Genomic DNA, 19,140 nt, shown 5'->3' with positions numbered 1-19,140 from the left:
AGTAATGACAACGGAACAGAAAGAGCAGCGGCATTCATCAGGCAGCTCCACAGCAATGACGGTGATAAACGGTGACCTTGGGAAACGGCCTGGGATTAAGGATGACGCCGCTTGGCTTGGGGAGAGCTTCACCGCTGTGACACAGTGGCCTAGATGCACGTACGCGGGCCAAGTCCAAAAACATGCGGGGCAGGGAGGCCTGCAGATGACAAAGCTGGGCCGTTGCCTCGTAGAGCTGAGCCAGCTTCTCTTCATCGGCATGACCTACAGATGGCCGCGCGCTTAAGAACGTCTCCGGCCTCCTCTTTGCAAGGGAGGCGCCCGGCTAGAACGCACCACGACATACAGACTGCAGAGCGACACAGCCATGGCAGACACTGCAATAGATCTTATGTATTATAAATAAACCCTGAAAGTGCCTTCAAATGAATATGGTCCTAGAGAGTGGCCTTGTTCGAAGCACATAAATCGCACAGTTCTGGCACATTCAAAGCCAGACTTCATTTCGGCCTCTTCAGAAACTGATCCGCTGCTGTGTTTTATTGTACCATTCAGGGCGGCGGACGTTAAACTCAGCCTGTAAAACCTCCATGTATTTTATTTCCTCCAATGAGGCTCCTATGGGCAACATCTAAAGCATGCAGAGTGAAACGCCCGTGAGATAAGTCACAGTGAGGTGCACGCGGAGATTACATGATTCACGGTATCTTTGGCAACTTTGCTCTCCGCTTCCAGAAGATGAGCAAGGGAACGGGGCCGAGCGGCGCTGACCCGAGGCTGCGTGTCGGCAGAGCGGCTGCTTCAGGTCCAAAGGGAGGAGGATTATGAATCTTCGAGGTTCCAAGCTTCACAAAAGTGACACGATGACGCCGCCCGCTCCCTTCTGGCCTGAATAAAACATACAGGGACCTGTGGGCTTCTGTTTATGTGTTGGGCAACTTCATGGTGGCAAGATAATCCAAGTATCCAGGGAGCATGTGGGACAGTCCTAACTCTGGAGCAGGACAGCATTCAGAAAAGTCAGTTTTGTTTTCTGGAATGGACTTACACAATAATTGTGTCATTCTGTGAATTTTAAGGAAAGAAACCAAATAGAATTAGAAAATTCCCAGAGGTACACTTGAATATGCAGTTAAATACTTACGTACTTCAGGTTACTGGGCTAATGAAGGCTGAAGGTGCTTTTGCATTTGGCTCTTGGCCTTCAGTTAGCAATTTTCTAAATGTTTCGTTTGCCTTTAGCGGAGTCCAAATAATCCATTTTCACAGAGGCCTGTTCAATTTCCCGAACACTGAAGACCATTATCTCCGTGCCAATGGCTGCCTACATCTGCAGCAGCTCATTTAGGACAACTGACAGCTAGTTGAGTCGCAGACCAGTCAAATACATGCAAAGTGAGAGTCAGATGCAAGCAGGTTTGCAGCATGCGGGTGAGCGAGAAGCAGACAAGCAGTTCAGACGAGCGGCGAACATGCGGCCAGATTACAGCTGGATACCGAAGAACAAACTGTAACCTTCTTTGCTAATGGGCTGCAGGTTCACATTCATTACCCTCCAGCGCACAATAAGCTCATTTGTCACAAAAGTTTAGCGAAGCATGTATCTGTGCCTTCCTCTCGCTTCATCCATGGGGACAACTGGCGAAGCCCCCTCCTTCTTAGCCAAAGCACTGCCTTCTCAGGAGAGCTCCGGCTCTCGAATGAAAAACTTTACCCAAAAAGACAGACGTAACAGTGCTCACTGGGAGCCCAAGAAGGAGATGCTGGAGATGGAGCAAAAACCACCACATCACTACAAAAATCACCACGTCACCACAAAAAAGCACCACATCACCACGAAAACCACCACATCACCCGACCTCTATCATTCAGTTAAGGTGTTTATCTTGCAAAAAACATCTCATATTTTCTTATGAATGTTAGCCAGCAGCATGTGTCCTACTGATCCGTCTGCTTGAGCCGTGTGTAATTAATTGAAGAAGCATGAAATCTAAAGCATTTTAGCTTTTGTACTGCAGGGAGAAGGCACAATACTCCTATCGTTTATCCATCTATACATTATCACGGTCTATGTCAATAAAAAATATAATATATGTAAAATATTTATAATATATGTATGTCTGTAACCTTGGAAGAAATCATTTAAACTGATTCAACTGCTGCACGTAGGGGGGAGGGGCATAACCTGAGAATTTAGGACCATTTAGCTTTGGAAAGAGACTGGCGCAGGTGGCAGCATCATTAGGATGTTGTCTGAAAATACCCACAGAGTAAAATATTAGGGTATAAACATCAGGACTAACAGCTGTTATATTAAGGTGACAGAGGCAGAGCATTGATGCAAGACAGGGCCTGCAGCTACGAAGCAAAGGCAAAGCAGGGGCCCTTGGCATGATTTCCCTGTGTCCTCTTCTCAGTGCCAAACGCCGTATCGTCACAATCAATTAAAACACCCTGGACCTAGAAATGTCACAAATCTTAGACGTACAGCCTGTGTGATTCCCTGACCGTCACCGGAAGTTCTGGAACTTAAAGGTGGTGCGGTCATCCTTCTTTTCTTGGACGTCTTTAGAACAAGCCACTCCCACGAAGGGGGGCGATAGAGAGCAGTGATTCCTTGTTAGAAAAACAGGCCCACGGGAGAAGTGCAGACAATTTTTAGATGAAAAAAAACAGAAACATAATAAGTATTTCGAGGAACTTACAGTAATAACCACCCGCAGTGATGACAGCTACTGAATTTAAGTTGCTTTGACAGCCGCTTGTGCTTCAGGGCATGTTCTCAGGTCAAGCCAGTGCAAAAGTCACTTCAGTTCGTTCCACAATCACTCCTACATCCATAGCCGTGCCAAACCACATAGCTTAGGTGTAGGTGGCACTGTCCGCATCCTCAGCTGGGAATCACGGCAGCCTGGCCAATAAGCATCCACTCAATTCATCATGCACCTCCTACCTGCTTGTGACTATGTTTATAAAGCTGGATTAAATTTGGTAAACAACTGATACAATATCTTTTAGTCCTGAAGAACGACACAGAAACCTTGCTTTTGTGATCCAACACGCAGTAATAGATATAGCTATATACAGTTTTCTTCCTTGTGACTATAGTGCAGTTGTATACAACAATATACCATGTAGTCATCTCAGATAATCCCAGACAAGCCTCAATAATGGATTGTTGGATGTTGATGCTCAACACCCACGTTACAGAGAATCCAATCCAATATGTCCTTATTTCCCAACTTCCTTTTATGTCTAAACTTCTATATGGACAGATAATGACTCACGACCAAGCTGTGAGGCCTCCCCAAAGAAAATAGCTCTCTGAAAATGCTTGCTGAAATTCATTGTTCACTGACAGAAAAACCAACTGTGAGCTGCAGAACCGCTAGACCACATATCGGGGGACTCCAAAAGACCTCTGAAGGTGTCCTGTGGTATCTGGCACCAAGATGTTAGCAGCAGATCCGGTAAATCCTGTAAGTTGTGAGGTGGGCCCACCATGGACCGGACTTGTTTAAAATCCAGCACATCCCACCGATGCTCGATCAGATGGAGATCTGCAGAATTTGGGCACCATGTCACCACCTTGAACTGTTTCTTAAGTTCCGTAAATCATCCCTGAACAATTTCTTCAGTGTGGCAGGGTGCATTACCTTGGTGAATGAGACCAGTGCCATCTGGGAATACCATTGCCATGAAGGGCGAGCTTTGTTGCAACAATGTTTAGGTAGGCAGTATGAGTAAAAGCAACATCTGGATGAATTCCAGAATGCAGCAGATCATTGCCCAGAGCATCAAACTGCCTCCACTGGCTTGCCATCTTCCCATAGTGCCTCCTGTTGCCACCTGTTCCTCAGGTTAATGACACACATGCACCCAGCCATCCACATGGTGTAACAGAAAATGTGACTCATCAGACCAGTCATCCTTCTTCCACTTCTCCATGGTCCAGTTCTGATGCTCACATGCCTGTTGTAGGCACTTTTGCCAGTGGGCAGGGGTGAGCATGGACACTCTGACCAGTCTGGGGCTATGCAGCCCCATACGCAGTAAGCTGCACTGCACTGTGTATTCTGACACCTTTCTATCATAGCCTTAACTTTCTCAGCAATTTGTTCTACAGTAGCTTTGCTGTGGGATCAAACCAGACGGGCTATCCTTCGCTCCCCATGCGCATCAATGAGCCTTGGTTGCCCATGACCCCATTTCCAATTCACTGGTTGGCCTTCCTTGGACCACTTTTGGTAGGTACTGACCACTGCACACCAGGAACACCCCACAAGACCTGCCGTCTTGGAGATGCTCTGACTCAGTTGTCTAGTCATCACAATTTTGCCCTTGATCAAAGCTGATCAGATCTTTACGCTTGCCCATTTTCCTTGCTTCCAACACATCAACTTCAAGAACTGACTGCTCACTTGCCTAATATATAATAGCACCCTTGATAGGTGTCACACTAATGAGATAATCAATGTTATTCCCTTCAATTTTAATCTTATGGCTGATAGGTGTGATATCCCTAAATACTGAAACATGGATATACATGCGCACAACATCAATGAGCTCAGCATTCAGCGCCTTCATGAAAGTTTGCATGCTGACATTTTTCAGCAATGACAGCAATGCCATCATGTTCTTAAGGTCCAGCTTTCTGGTGCATAGTGCTTCGTCCATCAGATGGAGCCCTGACTCCATCAGCAAAGCTCAGCTGCCCAGGTGGCTGGCCTCCTACACAAAGTCTGCTGAAGAAACGGCATAGACTTTCACGGCAGCAGCATGCCATGACGGAAGCTCAATTAAACAGGATCATCCACAATTCACTTGGTATTATAGTAGAGTGGAAAGTAAGCTAACCCAAACCTATTGTATTATGCAGGGTCCTGATTACAGAAGCAAATTAATTTTGTTGCAGATTTTTCTTTTCTTACTGTTGATCCCTGCACTGTAGAACATTTCATCCCAAACAATGGAACAATGGAAGCAGGGTTTCACAGTGTCAGAAATTCACAAGCTATCACCCTTGGGCAGGGACACCAGAAGGCCGCATCTGTCAATCAAACTAAACTAACCCAACCTGCCCCCACTCCCATACCTAAGGTTCTGACCCAGTGTGCTCCTCATAATCCAGATTCTTTGTCCCAGGTTGACTGGATGTGCTATTTTTGCACCCTGACCGAAGAGGCACAATTACCCTCTGTTCCAATGAAAAACTGACAATCCACCGAGATTCACAATGCAAAAGATTTGCTGTGACTGGTTGCATAATATCTCATATGGATCAACATTACAAAACCCACGTCATTGTCTATGGCATGAAACCTACTCATGCCAGCCTTTGATGGTTTTGCCTGGGGGTGTAACTCACAGTATACTAAACAAAGAATACACACAATTGGTCTGCAATTGTGTGTGTGTGTGTGTGGGTTTGCATAGATCACATTTGAGGACCAAATTGTCCCCAAAGTGTAGTAAAACCTGAAATTTCCCTACTTTTGGGGACATCATTTGAGGTCCCAATTTGGATAACCTCAGTTTGATAAACCTTTCTGAATGCAATCAAAAAAGTAAAAATGCCAATTTGTGTATTTGCGTATTTGGGTTGGTTACCTATGGTTAAGTTTTGGGATGGGTAGGGGTTAAGGGTGTCGTGATTGGGATTATGGTTTTTCCCATAGAAATAAGTGGACGGTCCCCATTTAGATAGACCAACTTGTGTGTGTGTGTGTGTGTGTGTTTATACACATACAAACACACCCACCCACACACTACTATGAAAAAACAAACATTTACTTGTGGACATGCATTCAGGCAAGCCTGCGTTACTCGATTCTGTCAGTTAAGCAGCAATGCACTGCCCCTTTTCCCACCTTCAGTGTCCTGCACTACGGCTGCCTGAACGCAGTCTGAATATAACCTGTCAGCCGGGCCACCGGAGAGCTGCCAATTCAAGCCTTTCCTCCCCCTCTCCTCCCGCCCCATCATGAAAGCAGGTCCCTTCGTTATTGGTGCCCGTCAATCACGGCTGCACAGATATAGAAAAAAATATACTTCAATGAGAAAGGACTGCAGAGGTAAGGCTGGGTACATTTCAGAGCTGTGCTTCTGTCCTCCAGAAGGACGGGGAAATGCTTTGGTGGAATGCAAGGCGAGCGATAAAAAATGGAGGACTGGGTACAGTTCAGCCAGGTGCTGAATCGGGAGACAAATGCAAGATCCGGGGTCAGGGGGGATTTGGGGGTCAGTGTTGGAGTTGAAGCGATTCGTGATCTGCACCTTTTGCAGACCTGAAGGTTCACATGCTCCTGTAGTTTTTGAACCGTTCTTACATCCTGAAGCGGCCATCAGTCCAATCCAGCCTCTGGAGACGTATGGCTGCAAGTCAAAAGATCACATAACTGAGATTCACTCACCTCAAATCAAGGGAGGAAGGGGTAGATTCTCCTGGGACAATAACAAAGCCAGACATCAACATCAGAACAGCGACAGGAAGCTAGTGGCATAAGATAACACTGCTCACAATTGCATCCCCTAGAGGAGATACACGCCCATAGAAAAGGTTGCCACCATCGCTGTCTTCAGGCACTGAGGGTGAATGACATCATGAGCCTGTATTGTGCGTCTGACTTTTCCATGACTACTACTGTACCACTTCTGCTTTATAACCTGTGCTAAAGTGCTAGAATGGGAAGAGACGCTAGTGAGCACCAACATGCATACGGAGTTTCACATGTGAGCCAAGTGAAAGGGATTTTAAACAATTGTGTTCACTAATAAATGCCGATGTATTGAACTGACACATTTTTAACATTCTGCATCTCAAACAAAAGAATCAACAAGCAATGCTGAGCAATTACAAAAGGGGTCACACTAAGAAACTGACAGTGATAATTAATCGTTAAATGCATTACTAGAGATTACTGTGGCAGCAGTGACATAAAAATATGGATTCATTATAGATAATCCATAACACATAAAATGTTTCCAAAGGACAGCGGTACACCAGAAAGTCCTTCACCACCAACTTGACAAAGGAATTTTTGTGAATTGTGTTTTCCATGCTGTATGCATGCCTACAGAACTGTAGCTTAAAAAATTGAAATAGCTGAATCTAAGAATGATAATTTATTTCTAAATAATGGGATTTCTGGCTATACTCACTTTTAGGCAGCTCAGAAGCATAATTTTACTGACTGCAATGGTTTCTTGCCATCAGCCGACTTTTTACCTTAATTTAAAAATAATGAATCTGAAAAATGCCACTTGCTCAGGCAGAAGAATAGATTCTACAAGCATTTAATAATACTTGTCTCTATTCCGGCTTTCTAAGACTGAAGGTCAACTTTTGACACAACAGGCCACCAGATTATAATGAATATATCCGAAACTGTACCTCATCTCGGGGTTTGTGTGCTCTCAGGCTCCAGACTGTGTGCTTCAAACAGTTTGTGTAATTAAATGACTGCTGCAGTCGAATATGGTGTCCGAAAAAACCTTCTTAGATCGTCTGCTACTCTTTTGTACACCACTCCTTTTGCAGACATTATCTGATGCACTTCGCACATTACAGCATGAGATGTGCTATTATGTCTGTAGGAGTGTCTTGATGAAACTGAAAGAACCTTTCGAAATTTCCAAAACATTCCCAATTTTTACATCAGTAACATAAAATAAAACTAAGTTCTTGGACTACTTTCTGAAGGATTCTTTACTTAAAAACTCAAGATAGGTTTGGGATGAACTTTGACATTGACAATAACATAGGCAGATAAACACACTGGAGCTGTCACGGATCCCGATCTCCTCTTTGACAGTCAAATTAAAATATCTCAAGGCTAGAATTTTACATCTTAAAAATACACTCAATCTGTCTTTCAGAATAGTAGGGAAACTTATCTATGCCTTTATTACATCATAGTTTGCTGCGACTAGGCTACTGTAAGGTATTGCTGAACACCCTTCAGCGTGTTCAAAATGCAGCTGCCAGAATTCTTACTAAAACAGGAAGATGACATCATTCCTGCATAGGCTGCATTTCACTGGCTACCTGTCTTCTACTGAGGACATCAAACATATACGACATATAATGTCTTGCACAAACTTGACCTTCCTTGTTTTCCCTGACTCAGAAAGCATAAAAATTCGAGGCACCGCACTGCAAAGGACACATTCAGATAGCTAAAATAATAGAGCTGTATCAAGAACTTGGGAACAGTGAAGGTGCGATAGCAAGCGAGGAAGCACATGATTAAAGCAGTGTGACACAGCCAGCCTGACAGATTTCTCGTGCGAAACATCTAATTCCTATAAGTGGGGTGAATGAAAACACAGCAGTTCCACCTGATTCCACTAGCCAGTACAACTCAGTCGCGACAATTTTCCCGAGCAAACAGGCATATAACCGAAGTCCATTTACCTCCCATTCCTGAGCATATTTTCCCTTAGAGGAATTCCATAATTTTATGTTGCCACAATTTTCTAGAGACAGAATGACAAGAATACAGACAGGAAAGACAAAAAATAAACAACCTGCAGTCAGATTATCACGCACACATCCGGTCACACATATGAATGCACTTGTAAAAGAAAGTAGTTCTTTCTTATAAACAGGCACCAAGGCTATTTTTAGAGAGAGTACTGTGGTGTGGATACCATTAGGATGGTGGATATGAGGTAATGGGTGTGCGGTGGGAGTATATCACTGTACAGCCAGGACTGGGCTCGTTTAGGTACAGGATGGGTTTGTCAGTCTTTGGGCGTAAGGCAGCCGTACAGGTTTCAGCGTCATGTGGCTTGTGTGCACTGAAGCGTCAGATCAGATGAGTGCTAGTTCTTGCAGGCAGACTGCGAGTGGCCAGGTGTAGTGCAGGAATACTGTGCAGGTTTGTAGGGTGGAAAGAGGGGGCACGTCCTGATTTGGCCGAGGTCGATGTGTCCCTTGCGTTTTACTTCTCTAGCCAATCACAGGGTTCATCATATGACATCACCACATGATTAAAAGCAGTGTTTTCTGTTAAGCAGCAAGGTGCACAGATTTGTAAAGCACTTGTTTTATTGAGTATACCTTTTATTAAGGGACATGTCATAGATATAGATATAGAACATAGACACAACACAGGAACATGCTTACCTGCAAAGGCTGTATGGAGCAATGTAGGGGCGTGTCTTTAATTCAGGATAATAATAGTAACACTAATAAGGCTTGAACAAGCAACCTTGTGATCACAGGCCCAGAGGCTTAGCCTGCTGAGCCGCACACTGTCCTTGGCCCGATAGCTCGATGGCTGGAAGCCTTGAGTTTGAAAATGAGAAAAAAAACAGACAGCTGTGGTGACATCATACAATGCATACTGTGATTGGTTAGGGTTAGGGTTAGGGTTAGGGAAACGCAAGCCCCACCCTTGTTGACCCAGGGACACAATCACCTTAATTGTGCCTCTTTGGGTGCAGAAAGCAGCGCAGTGGGAAGAACCTAGCAGACAGACATGGAGAGCGCAGGACGGGCCACAAGGTATATCTGTTATTGGCTGAAGGAGGAGACGGCAGTCACCTCCATGCCACCCCGCTGCGCATGTGCAGGTGTGGACTGAGCTGCGCTGGTGTCTTATTACCTTCCCAGCAGTGGAGCCATTATAGGGTCACGACATCTCGCTACAGAAAGTCAGCATCCCGCAACAGGGCCCCTCCCCCATAATGTCACCCCACAAGCTGCCTGTGCAGCTGTGATCCTCGCTGGCCTGCAGCTCCTGTCCTAAAACACCTGGCCCTACAAAGACATTACTGCCTTAGCTTCAGCCCGTCTGCGGGTCCTTGAGCAAGGCCCTTAACCCCCAGCTCCCTGGGCGCCCCAACAGGTGGCTTGCCCTTCGCGGACAACTTACTCTTCAAAGAGCAAGTTGAGGGAGGCGTAAAAACAATTTCCCCACGGGGATTAATTAAGTATCAGTTATTATTATTATTATTTAATACGAAATCTATCTCCAGGAAATACCTGCCTTTCAGAAAGGGTTCCAAAGGAAAGGAAGGAAGGAAGTAAAGAAAAAAAAAGAAAGGGTTCCAAAAAGCATCTGCTTGCATAAATTTGGACGACGGTGTAACAAGTAAGGGCAAGGGGAAATCTGTTACAAATCACGATGGTGGCGAGGTTTATATCTCCACGAGTTAAAAATCGATTATGATCACATTTGTTACTTCTAACATACTTGCCCAGTTTCACACGGCAGGACATGGGACTGACATGCCAGCTTCGGCACAGTGCCATTGTCAATGAGCAAGCGTGTGCAGGGACACTTAGACATAAGTACGGCCGTTTGCTTGGATTCAAGGTTTGGTGCAATTTTGGTACAGCAGGGAAACAGAATTTGTTTCGAAATTCTTTATTATTAAAATCGCAAACACAATATAAAGACAACTATAAACTAAACACAAGGCAAGTGTCTGAATAACAAAAGCTAAGATTGGATCATTTGCACAGTAAAAATAAATATATAACATAGACAAAAATTCAAAAATAAGACTGCATCATAACAATCATAGTGAACTGTATCGTTCGTTCTCTACTGCCGAGTATGGTTGCATATTTGTAGCAGTACATACCTCAATAACTGTAGTTATTTTTTGAACCCGGTCTGAATTTCCAGGCAAAAGCGCCTTAAATGCCACGGGGAGACTAACTTTCAGTGACTGTTTCTACTCTGGCCTTACAAACACTCAGATGATGTTGTCTCAAATGAGTCAGCATATTGGATGTGTTTCCAGCAAGACATCAGAATTCAGTATAACAGATCCGACAGACAGTCTTGGTCTCATAAGCTACTCTCTCTACGGTGTTGCTGTAATTATTGGGAAACCAAGCTGTTCCCAAAGTACTGATTTAAGTGATGTGGGAGGGTCTTTGAGCTTCCAGCACTAGCTCATAACCAACTCACATCTACAATTACCATAATGTGCTCAACATGTACTTGTAAATTTAGGTATCACTCACGTCAAGAAATGTATTCCTTTGTTTGATTATGCATTCTGAACTGAAAATGATGAATATGTATACCATTACAGCCCGTATCTTTACTTTAACTGTAGACCTAAGCTGTTCTAAGCTACAGTAGAACCTTGAAACTCGAATACCTCTTAACCAACTCGAATGTGAGTTTTTTTTTTTTACTTCTACCTCAAATGAAATCTTGGAACTCAACCGTTCCTGTTAAAACTTGTATGGGTTGAGACGTGTTCAACTCTACTAATGCGGACCTTGAACGGGTTGGTGTAGGAAAATCTAGCCGCAACGTGACTGAAAACTCGGAACCCGACACAACAAAGTAGACCTGCAATAACTCGTTTGGATCGAGACCAGAACATGTGAGCAGGACGGGTGTGGAAGGATTTCGGCAGAAGCGGGACAGAACGCAGAGCAGCATACTTGAAAAAAACTCGAGCGTCACCTGCTCACATCTTGAAATCATTTCTGCTTGAATTTGGATTTGGCTGCTCAGTTTGCTAGGCTACGGTTTAAGCTAAAATTAAAATACAATGCATGTGTTTTCTTTTTTGGAGCTAGCGGTGAGCGATTTCATTGGGGCGGCATTAAAACTGACCAGAGTAGCCGTAAGCGGGGGTCCAAATCACAAATTACCTTTGTGTTCCAAGCTACCACTATATAAAACATCACTATACATATCAAAATGGCAAACAAACATCCAAATAAATTTGCCCTTCATAAGAAAAGAAATGATCAAACTCTGAAAAAGAATAACGGCTGGACGTAACAAAGAGTAAAACAGTTAGTACAAACTCAGTGTACAAGACAAATTTTTAAGCAGTAACCTGATGATTGTATGAAAGACATACCAGAAAAAACACAACCCATGTACCTCTGTATGGTCTTACACTGCACAGACATGTAGGAGTGAAAAGGCGTCTTCCATGGACCTATGAGGCTAAAGTCAGAACACGATGGCCGTGGCTAAAGTTCTTGCCTCTGAACTGCCAGCCCTCCCATCCCAGTATTTGTCCAAGTTCCAGCAGGAGGCAGTAATGAGAAGCTGCAGCTCCCGCTGGCAGTCCAGAAGGCCAGGCCTTTGTGAGTGCAGCGCGCCCGTCAACTCGGGATGCTGGCTTGCTGGAGTGAAGTCGGCTGACAGAGCTTTCCTCGGGAACTTAGCCCAGAAGTAGTAATTAATCAGCCAGAAAGCCACTTAAAGGAACAACTACTTCTAAGGTCCCTAGAATGAAGAGTGGGTGACTAATGATACTGAACACCAGATAACAGGCAAATTCATTTACTGGCACCAATTTTCTTTGGTAACCCCCCATTTGTTCTCATTGCAAGTGATGAGCTTCTAGCCTGTTGTTAATTTCCCCTATTAAAAAATAATATTCAGTGCACTGGGGTTTGTCAAGATTCCCTGTGATCTCTGCTACCTCTCTAGCAACAGGAGTCAAAGGTAATGGAAGGGCCTATCCCTAATCTCACTCGAGGGTTCGAGGTATGCTTGTTTCATCAAACTCCGTAAATGTTTTTGAAATCCAATTTTCTTAAATGTAGCAAAGCACAAAGGGCAGAAGTTTGTCCCTGCGCCAGGGGGTGGGGGGTGTGGGTGATTCGCCTATAAAGCCATAGCAGCCCCCTTGCCAAGGGACTGGTGGCACATCATTCTGTGCAGGAAACAGGGGAGCTGACTGGTAGACTTGGCCAAAGCAGCTCAGATGCAATTCGATGTTTACAGTTTAATTTCCCCCTTGAACATACATTTCCACAAATACCACATGCATGTTAGTCTGAACAAAATGTCCTATATTGACATTAGCAAAACACATAGTTCACCGATATTAAGTCCATCTAAATTAACGTTATGTTTTGATCTAACAATAGTGACAAAGCCTTTAATCAGTCTACCATTCTCCATCACACTGTTTCTTTGCTTTGGATTCACTTATAACCAGACTCACACTGCTAATAGATTCCTGCACAGAAATCTATACCCCCCTCCCCCCCCCACACACACACTTTCCTGCTGAAATTAGATCTTTGTTTTGGAACACTTCGTGAGACGAGGTAAATCAGCCCTTAAGGAGGAAGCGCATCTGTTTCTGCTGGTAACTTTGGCGTTCAACAGTAGATGGCCGATTACAATAGCACCATTTGCAAGTGAATGCAGCATCACTTCATTCAATTTATTATATCGATTTCTCGTTCTGATTTAGGCCCGGTGCCGAGTTCCCCGCAGGAGCAGGGAAGACTTCTCTGTCAACTGGAATGACGTCGGGGTTGCTGAGACAGAGCTGCTGAAGTATTCCATTGACTCTCTAAATAACTGTAAAATTTGAACTTCTACACCTGTTGATCATACATACGGTGCTGCATGAGATGGCCTACATACCAGCGTCAATGAAGGGTTAAAGGTATTGAGAGGTAAACAGGCTTTCTCACACTGGGTACAGAAAAAACCCATCCAAGACACATAAGGCTGTTTTGAATTATACCCTAAATGCAGTGGTCTGACAGGAACTACGAGGTGCCATATTGCAGAAGCCACTGTAGAGGATCCTAGGCTGTTCACCCTGAAATAACATTTCACACAGAGCTTCACTCAAAGTAAAACTGTTGCCAATTATGTTTTTCCTCTGCCACATTAATGCAAGCCACACCCGAGCCCGACCGCAAACTGACGGTTTTCCAGTGTAAATTATGCAAGCCGTACCCGAGTCGTACCCACGATGACATGGCACTGCTTACTAGCAGGGTCAAAAGCATGACCAAATGAAGCCTGTTGCATCACCACTGTCTGATTGGTCAAAGTGTATGGATATACTGGTGATATGCGCCAACATGCATGGATTATCTCAAGACAAAAGGACATATTCTATATATTATTCATTATTAGTAGCACCGTGAAGTATTGACACAGTCCCGATAACTTGAAGCTTTAAAATTTCCAACCACCTACTTAAAAAAATACTATGGAACAGCTGAATAAAATGGATTCATAATGTAAATTTACCCAAGCTAATGCTAATTCTGCTAGAGTTTGGCACTGTCATAAGATGGAGATTCTCACAGACGTGCTAGCGGAAATTAGCACATAGTTAATCATGATGTATACTGTGTGAACAGTAAATAAGTGTCTCTTTGGTTTTACATCACTGTCGCTCTCCAAACCTGCCAACGCCTTCACTCAGCCAGCCCTTCTGCAGCGGAAAACCAAAGCGAGCTGGAACGGCACTGTAATAGCCTGTCCTCACAGCCTGGGTATGGTTTGGTTCCTGTATGCTGATGGAAAAGCACGACTATACGTGTAACACTCTATAATCTATATTTCAAGACCTACTTGTAAATATGTACAAGCAGAATGCAGTTTAGTGTCATCCTATATCTGACATTCACAGTCTTGCTGAATGGTTGACTCCCACCCACTTGTCTGCATCGCATGCCAGCATATTGCCTTGGTAACGAGAGAGTATCCTAATGCTTGAGGGTTTCTGCTGGACCCTGTGTTTGTCTACAGGACTTGTGTATTCTCTGGTCTTGGTGCCAGGTCCACCTACTTGATATTCCATATTATGCCTCCAGAGGTGAATTCTAAGGCTTAGTACTAAATCGGACGTATCATGTATTGTGGAAAGGTCCGCCGCCGATGGGACGTCACGCTGTCCTGCCGCACGGCCGCCATCCCATCCTCCCTCCCGCTGCCGTGCACAGCGCCTCGCCATCTGCCATGCTCATCTCTACGCTGAAACTGATTTTCCCTGCTGATTATGCTCCTGTGTGTCTCCAGGACCACTCAGAACTCAAACCACCCAAAGGGGAACGTCATGCCGGGCCAACAAACAGACACCCAATCCCAGAAATGCTCCACAAAAAGCATTTACAGGTTCGCCTTCTTAGGGTGATAGAGAATGTTTCTGCTAATTGGGGGAGGCGGAGAGAAAGTCATGGTCTGTACACTTCCATTTGGACAGTCTTAGGGTGCCATTGTATGTGCTCTGAATGACACGGTGCCTGAAACTGTTTGAAGGAAGTACTTTGCCTAATGCTGTTTATTCTTGCATTGTTCAATCCAGCAGTATAAAATGCGAGACAATTACAAATGAGTTCTCATTTGCACGATCACGGGACGTTTTATCTATCTCTATGCAAATATTTGCAATAGCTGCTATAATAAACAAACCCCGACAGCTATGACTTTGAGTCCCAAGACATCCACAACAAGCTGGCTAAAGAATACGTAAGTATGGCAGCTGGAGATTTGCTGTGAACTTTCCACAACAAAACTCAACGCGCTGCAGAAATTCGACTGGATAATTAGTTACTCGGATGCATAACTAGGGGACTGATCAACTCAAAATTCAGATCTTGGTTTATTTTGCAAAATTATAGCATGAAGCAAAGGGTGTGTGAGTGTGCCCTGTGGTGGCTTGGCGCCGCATCAAGGGTTGTTCCATGCATTGTGCCCGTAGTCTCTGGGATAGGCTTTGGATCCCCCGTGACTCTGAATGGGATAATCGGTTACAGAAAATGGATGGATGGATGGATAACATGAAGCAAAAAAGAACAGATATTGAAGCTCATAGAGTCTGTGTTTGAGCCCAGCCCAAGCTGTGCATCTTGTGAGTTTTGCAGACCTGTATTTGACCTCCAGGCAGGTCTGAACTGACAGACCATCTATTCCAATATCCCCCACAGAAGGGAAGAGAAACAAGCATCATCTGCATTTACAGCTTCCTGTGGCTTTTGATTGGCTGTCAGAAGCAACAGCCCCCAACAACATGTCATACCAAACTGATAGGAACAGCGACAGGACCCGGTATTATAATACATCATTGGATTTTATATTTAGGCTAATTGGGAGCCGTTATCGGGCTATTATCCAGAGGAAATGTTCACATAAGACATCAGCGAGCACATCTTCAATAACCACATTTCATGCCTGCTTTCATGGAGGGGACACAATCTGTCCCAACAAAACCCAAACACAGACAAAAGGCCTGGCCATTTTTTTCTCTCACATTCTTTCTGCAGTCTTATAAAACAATGTGACCCTTTGAAAAAAACAGGGAAATCACAGATGTTTATAAAAATCCTGGAAACACCAAGAGTATTGGCATCTGTCAAAGGCACTAGGACCAAACTAGCATTAGAAGCAATAATTTCAGTATTTATTTTCTGTTCACAATATGTCAAATGGCATCGCTATGTATAAGAACAAACAGAAGAGAACGATCCAATTTAATCTCAGTCTTACAGCAGCTTTCTTGAAAACCAGTTTTGTGTGCTACTGGATAATGCATTGTGCTTTATAAGTTTTGTTACATACAAGTTTTAACTATAAAATCATAAACAATACCAGTGTGTGTCATACTTATGAAGTCAGCAGTGAACATCTCATTAACTTTTTTCCCACTGGAAGCTTCTTTGGATCCTCAGATGAATCCTGTGACATGATGTGCTTTCTACTACATACAGCTTTTTTAGACTTCAAAATAAAAGGGTGTCTGGAAACAATGTCATACATATTTTTATCACAAGAACGCCTGGAAACATTGAGATATTTTTTTGGTCCTCTACCATCCCCTGCACCTACTCACACTTAAACCTTTCCTCCATCCAACAACACAAACCTGTCATTTCGACACGTCGACACTCCTCTGTCTAAGCAGCCTGGGCTGAACGGTGCTCCATCCAGCACCACGGACAGCCTCCGTTCAGGCCCGTTCCAGGACCACGGACAGTGGGTCAACTTGACCCCATCCGACATGCACGCAGTAGTCAGTCTCACACAGCAGAGAACCTCACACAGCATAGAACCTCATACAGCATAGAACCTCACAGCAGAGAACCTCACACAGCATAAAACCTCATACAGCAGAGAACCTCATACAGCAGAGAACCTCACACAGCATAGAACCTCATACAGCATAGAACCTCACACAGCAGCACCGCTTTATTCAGAAGTTAATCTCCCCACATAAAAGCAGACACCAGCACTCACCTGTCTTTTCGATCTTGGGTTTCATGGCCTCCCGCCCCGGCAGACACGGACACGGCCCCTCACACCTCAGCTGGATGCTCTTTTTGGAGGTGCAGGCCTGGAATTCGAGCTTACACTGCAGAGAGATGTCATTGAGGATACATTCAGAGGGATTATGGGTAAAAAAGTAAAGCAATCAGAAATTTACACAGAGTTCAAAATAACTGTGCATAAGTAACGCACAGCATGTGTTTTGCTCTGGATTGATTCAATTAGTTGTATGAGAATGAAATGTTCTTGATGACTATAAAGATGGGAATTAAGATGAATCACTAACACTAAATGTTAAGTACAAAATGCACAAAAACGCAGAAACAAAATTGTTCAGATAATAATGCAAACCAGATAACCTAGTTTTTGGGGGGCATCTTGTGTGCATCTAATATAGTGTCAAGTTCCATCTTAAAAGCAGTAAGGCTCTCTGGTTTCAAAGCCATTACATACACATCACTAATTCCTCTTTTTGAATTTATGCTTGAATTAGTCTGAAATATTCTTGGTGATTTCTCTGAGAAATATGAAACAATTTGCTTCCTGGAAGGCATCATAAATAACCCTCTTGTATTCCAAACACTTATGCCAGCAGGAGGGCAAAAGGCAGGTTTCTGAAATCCTCTTTTGGGTCTAGATGAAGCCCACCTGAGCCACTCTAATTCTAGCTGAATTTATTGCTTTGATCCATTGAATTTCACAGGTCCCAGCAGACATTCATCGGTTCCCTGTGATATTTCCTAGACGGCGTTATTAACACGAGCCAGCAAAAACTGTAGACAAAAGCACGGTGGCTCCACTTCAAACATATTAAATTACCTGGTCAGTCACGCCTCTAAATTTGTCTTCACAAATTTAATTTGTTCTCCCTATCATCCAAGGAAAAAAAAACAGACTTTCCAATCACTCGAAAAATAAAACGAAAACTTCACAATACAGGAAAAAAAAATCCGTTTGAAATTGCGAAAATGCCAGTAGCGCAAAAAAAAAAACATTTTTCATGGCTCTCTAAACAGTAATTTGGATGCAGGAGGCAGAGAAAAGAAAATTAAAATAAAACATGGAAGCAATTAAAGTTTGGGAAATTAACCACTGGAGGCATATAAAATAGCATGTCGAATAAATAAACATAATAAACAATCGGTGGAGAGGCAGGTTGCTAACCGTACATTAGCAACCTGGAGCTCATCTGCAATGTTTAAACCTGCAAATAGGACAGGATTGCAATGAAAAATTCTTAAGTTGAGCTTCATGTCTACAAAACCAAACATTCCCAAGTTGGGAACAATCTTAAAATTAAACATATATGTCGGTGGATTCTCATACTTGTTTGTAGGTCGTCTGCATATACTTATAGTGGGCCACGTAAAGAGACCGCCATATATAGTCAATTGGGTTCAAATTTTAAGCTAGAAACATTAAGTGTTTAAGGTGTAATGAAAAGTAAAGGATGAAAACCCGCAAGTGATGCAACTACCTCTAATTGAAAGCATTTTCTAGGGAAAACGTAATTAATTTTTATGTTTTTTTCCCACTCTGCAGCTTTCACACCTCTTACAGGCAGTGTGATGTCTAGGTACCCTAGATGTGTTCACGTGTTTTTGCTGCTGGCCATGCCTGCTCACACCTGTCTTTAAGATCAGCATTGTCACGAAGCCTGGGATCTAAACCATCGGATGCTTCTGTAGATCTGAGGCCGAAAGCAAACGTGACAGTTAAATTAAAAGGAACGGGACAGATGTTTTTCATAGCCCTGAGCTGGCACATCTGGCGCAGAGAAGCGACGCTATGGAAAAGTTTGTGAATCAGCTACTCTGACTCAGAACTCGTTTGACGCCGATAATTGCTGTCGCTGAGGCCGGATACCTCAGACATGCGAAGATGGACTGCCATTTTATTCTGCTGGCTCCTGGGGAGGGAGAATAAATTAAGCTGAGCTTGTGTGCTCATTCAACGGTGCACTGATCTGAGGAAATAAATCTACAGCGAGTGAGCCCATCCACTTGTCTCCTCCGAATTACAAAGCTGTCTCGCAGAATGACTACGCTTGAGCGGGGAAAGGGGGGCGGGGATTTTCTGTACAGCGGGGGTTAAATCCGAGCTTGCGGGGCCAGAGTTAATGTAG

At 43.8% G+C, this 19,140-nt stretch overlaps 1 protein-coding gene across 4 annotated transcripts in view; it reads right to left on the bottom strand.

Annotated features, from left to right (window-relative positions):
* The window catches only part of spock1 (SPARC (osteonectin), cwcv and kazal like domains proteoglycan 1), a 198,143-nt gene that overhangs the window by 27,518 nt on the left and 151,485 nt on the right, over positions 1 to 19,140 (bottom strand). For all 4 annotated transcript variants that reach the window (XM_023842811.2, XM_023842813.2, XM_072717473.1 and 1 more), the window contains one exon: positions 16,986 to 17,100. In XM_023842811.2, coding sequence (XP_023698579.1) covers positions 16,986 to 17,100 — 115 coding nt within the window. The remainder of the gene's footprint in view (positions 1 to 16,985; positions 17,101 to 19,140) is intronic.

The sequence above is a fragment of the Paramormyrops kingsleyae genome, chromosome 10 (genome assembly GCF_048594095.1).
Source record: "Paramormyrops kingsleyae isolate MSU_618 chromosome 10, PKINGS_0.4, whole genome shotgun sequence".
NCBI classification, from domain to species: domain Eukaryota; kingdom Metazoa; phylum Chordata; class Actinopteri; order Osteoglossiformes; family Mormyridae; genus Paramormyrops; species Paramormyrops kingsleyae.
Note: the sequence above shows the minus strand (reverse complement) of the source record. Positions and strands in the feature narration are given on the sequence as shown.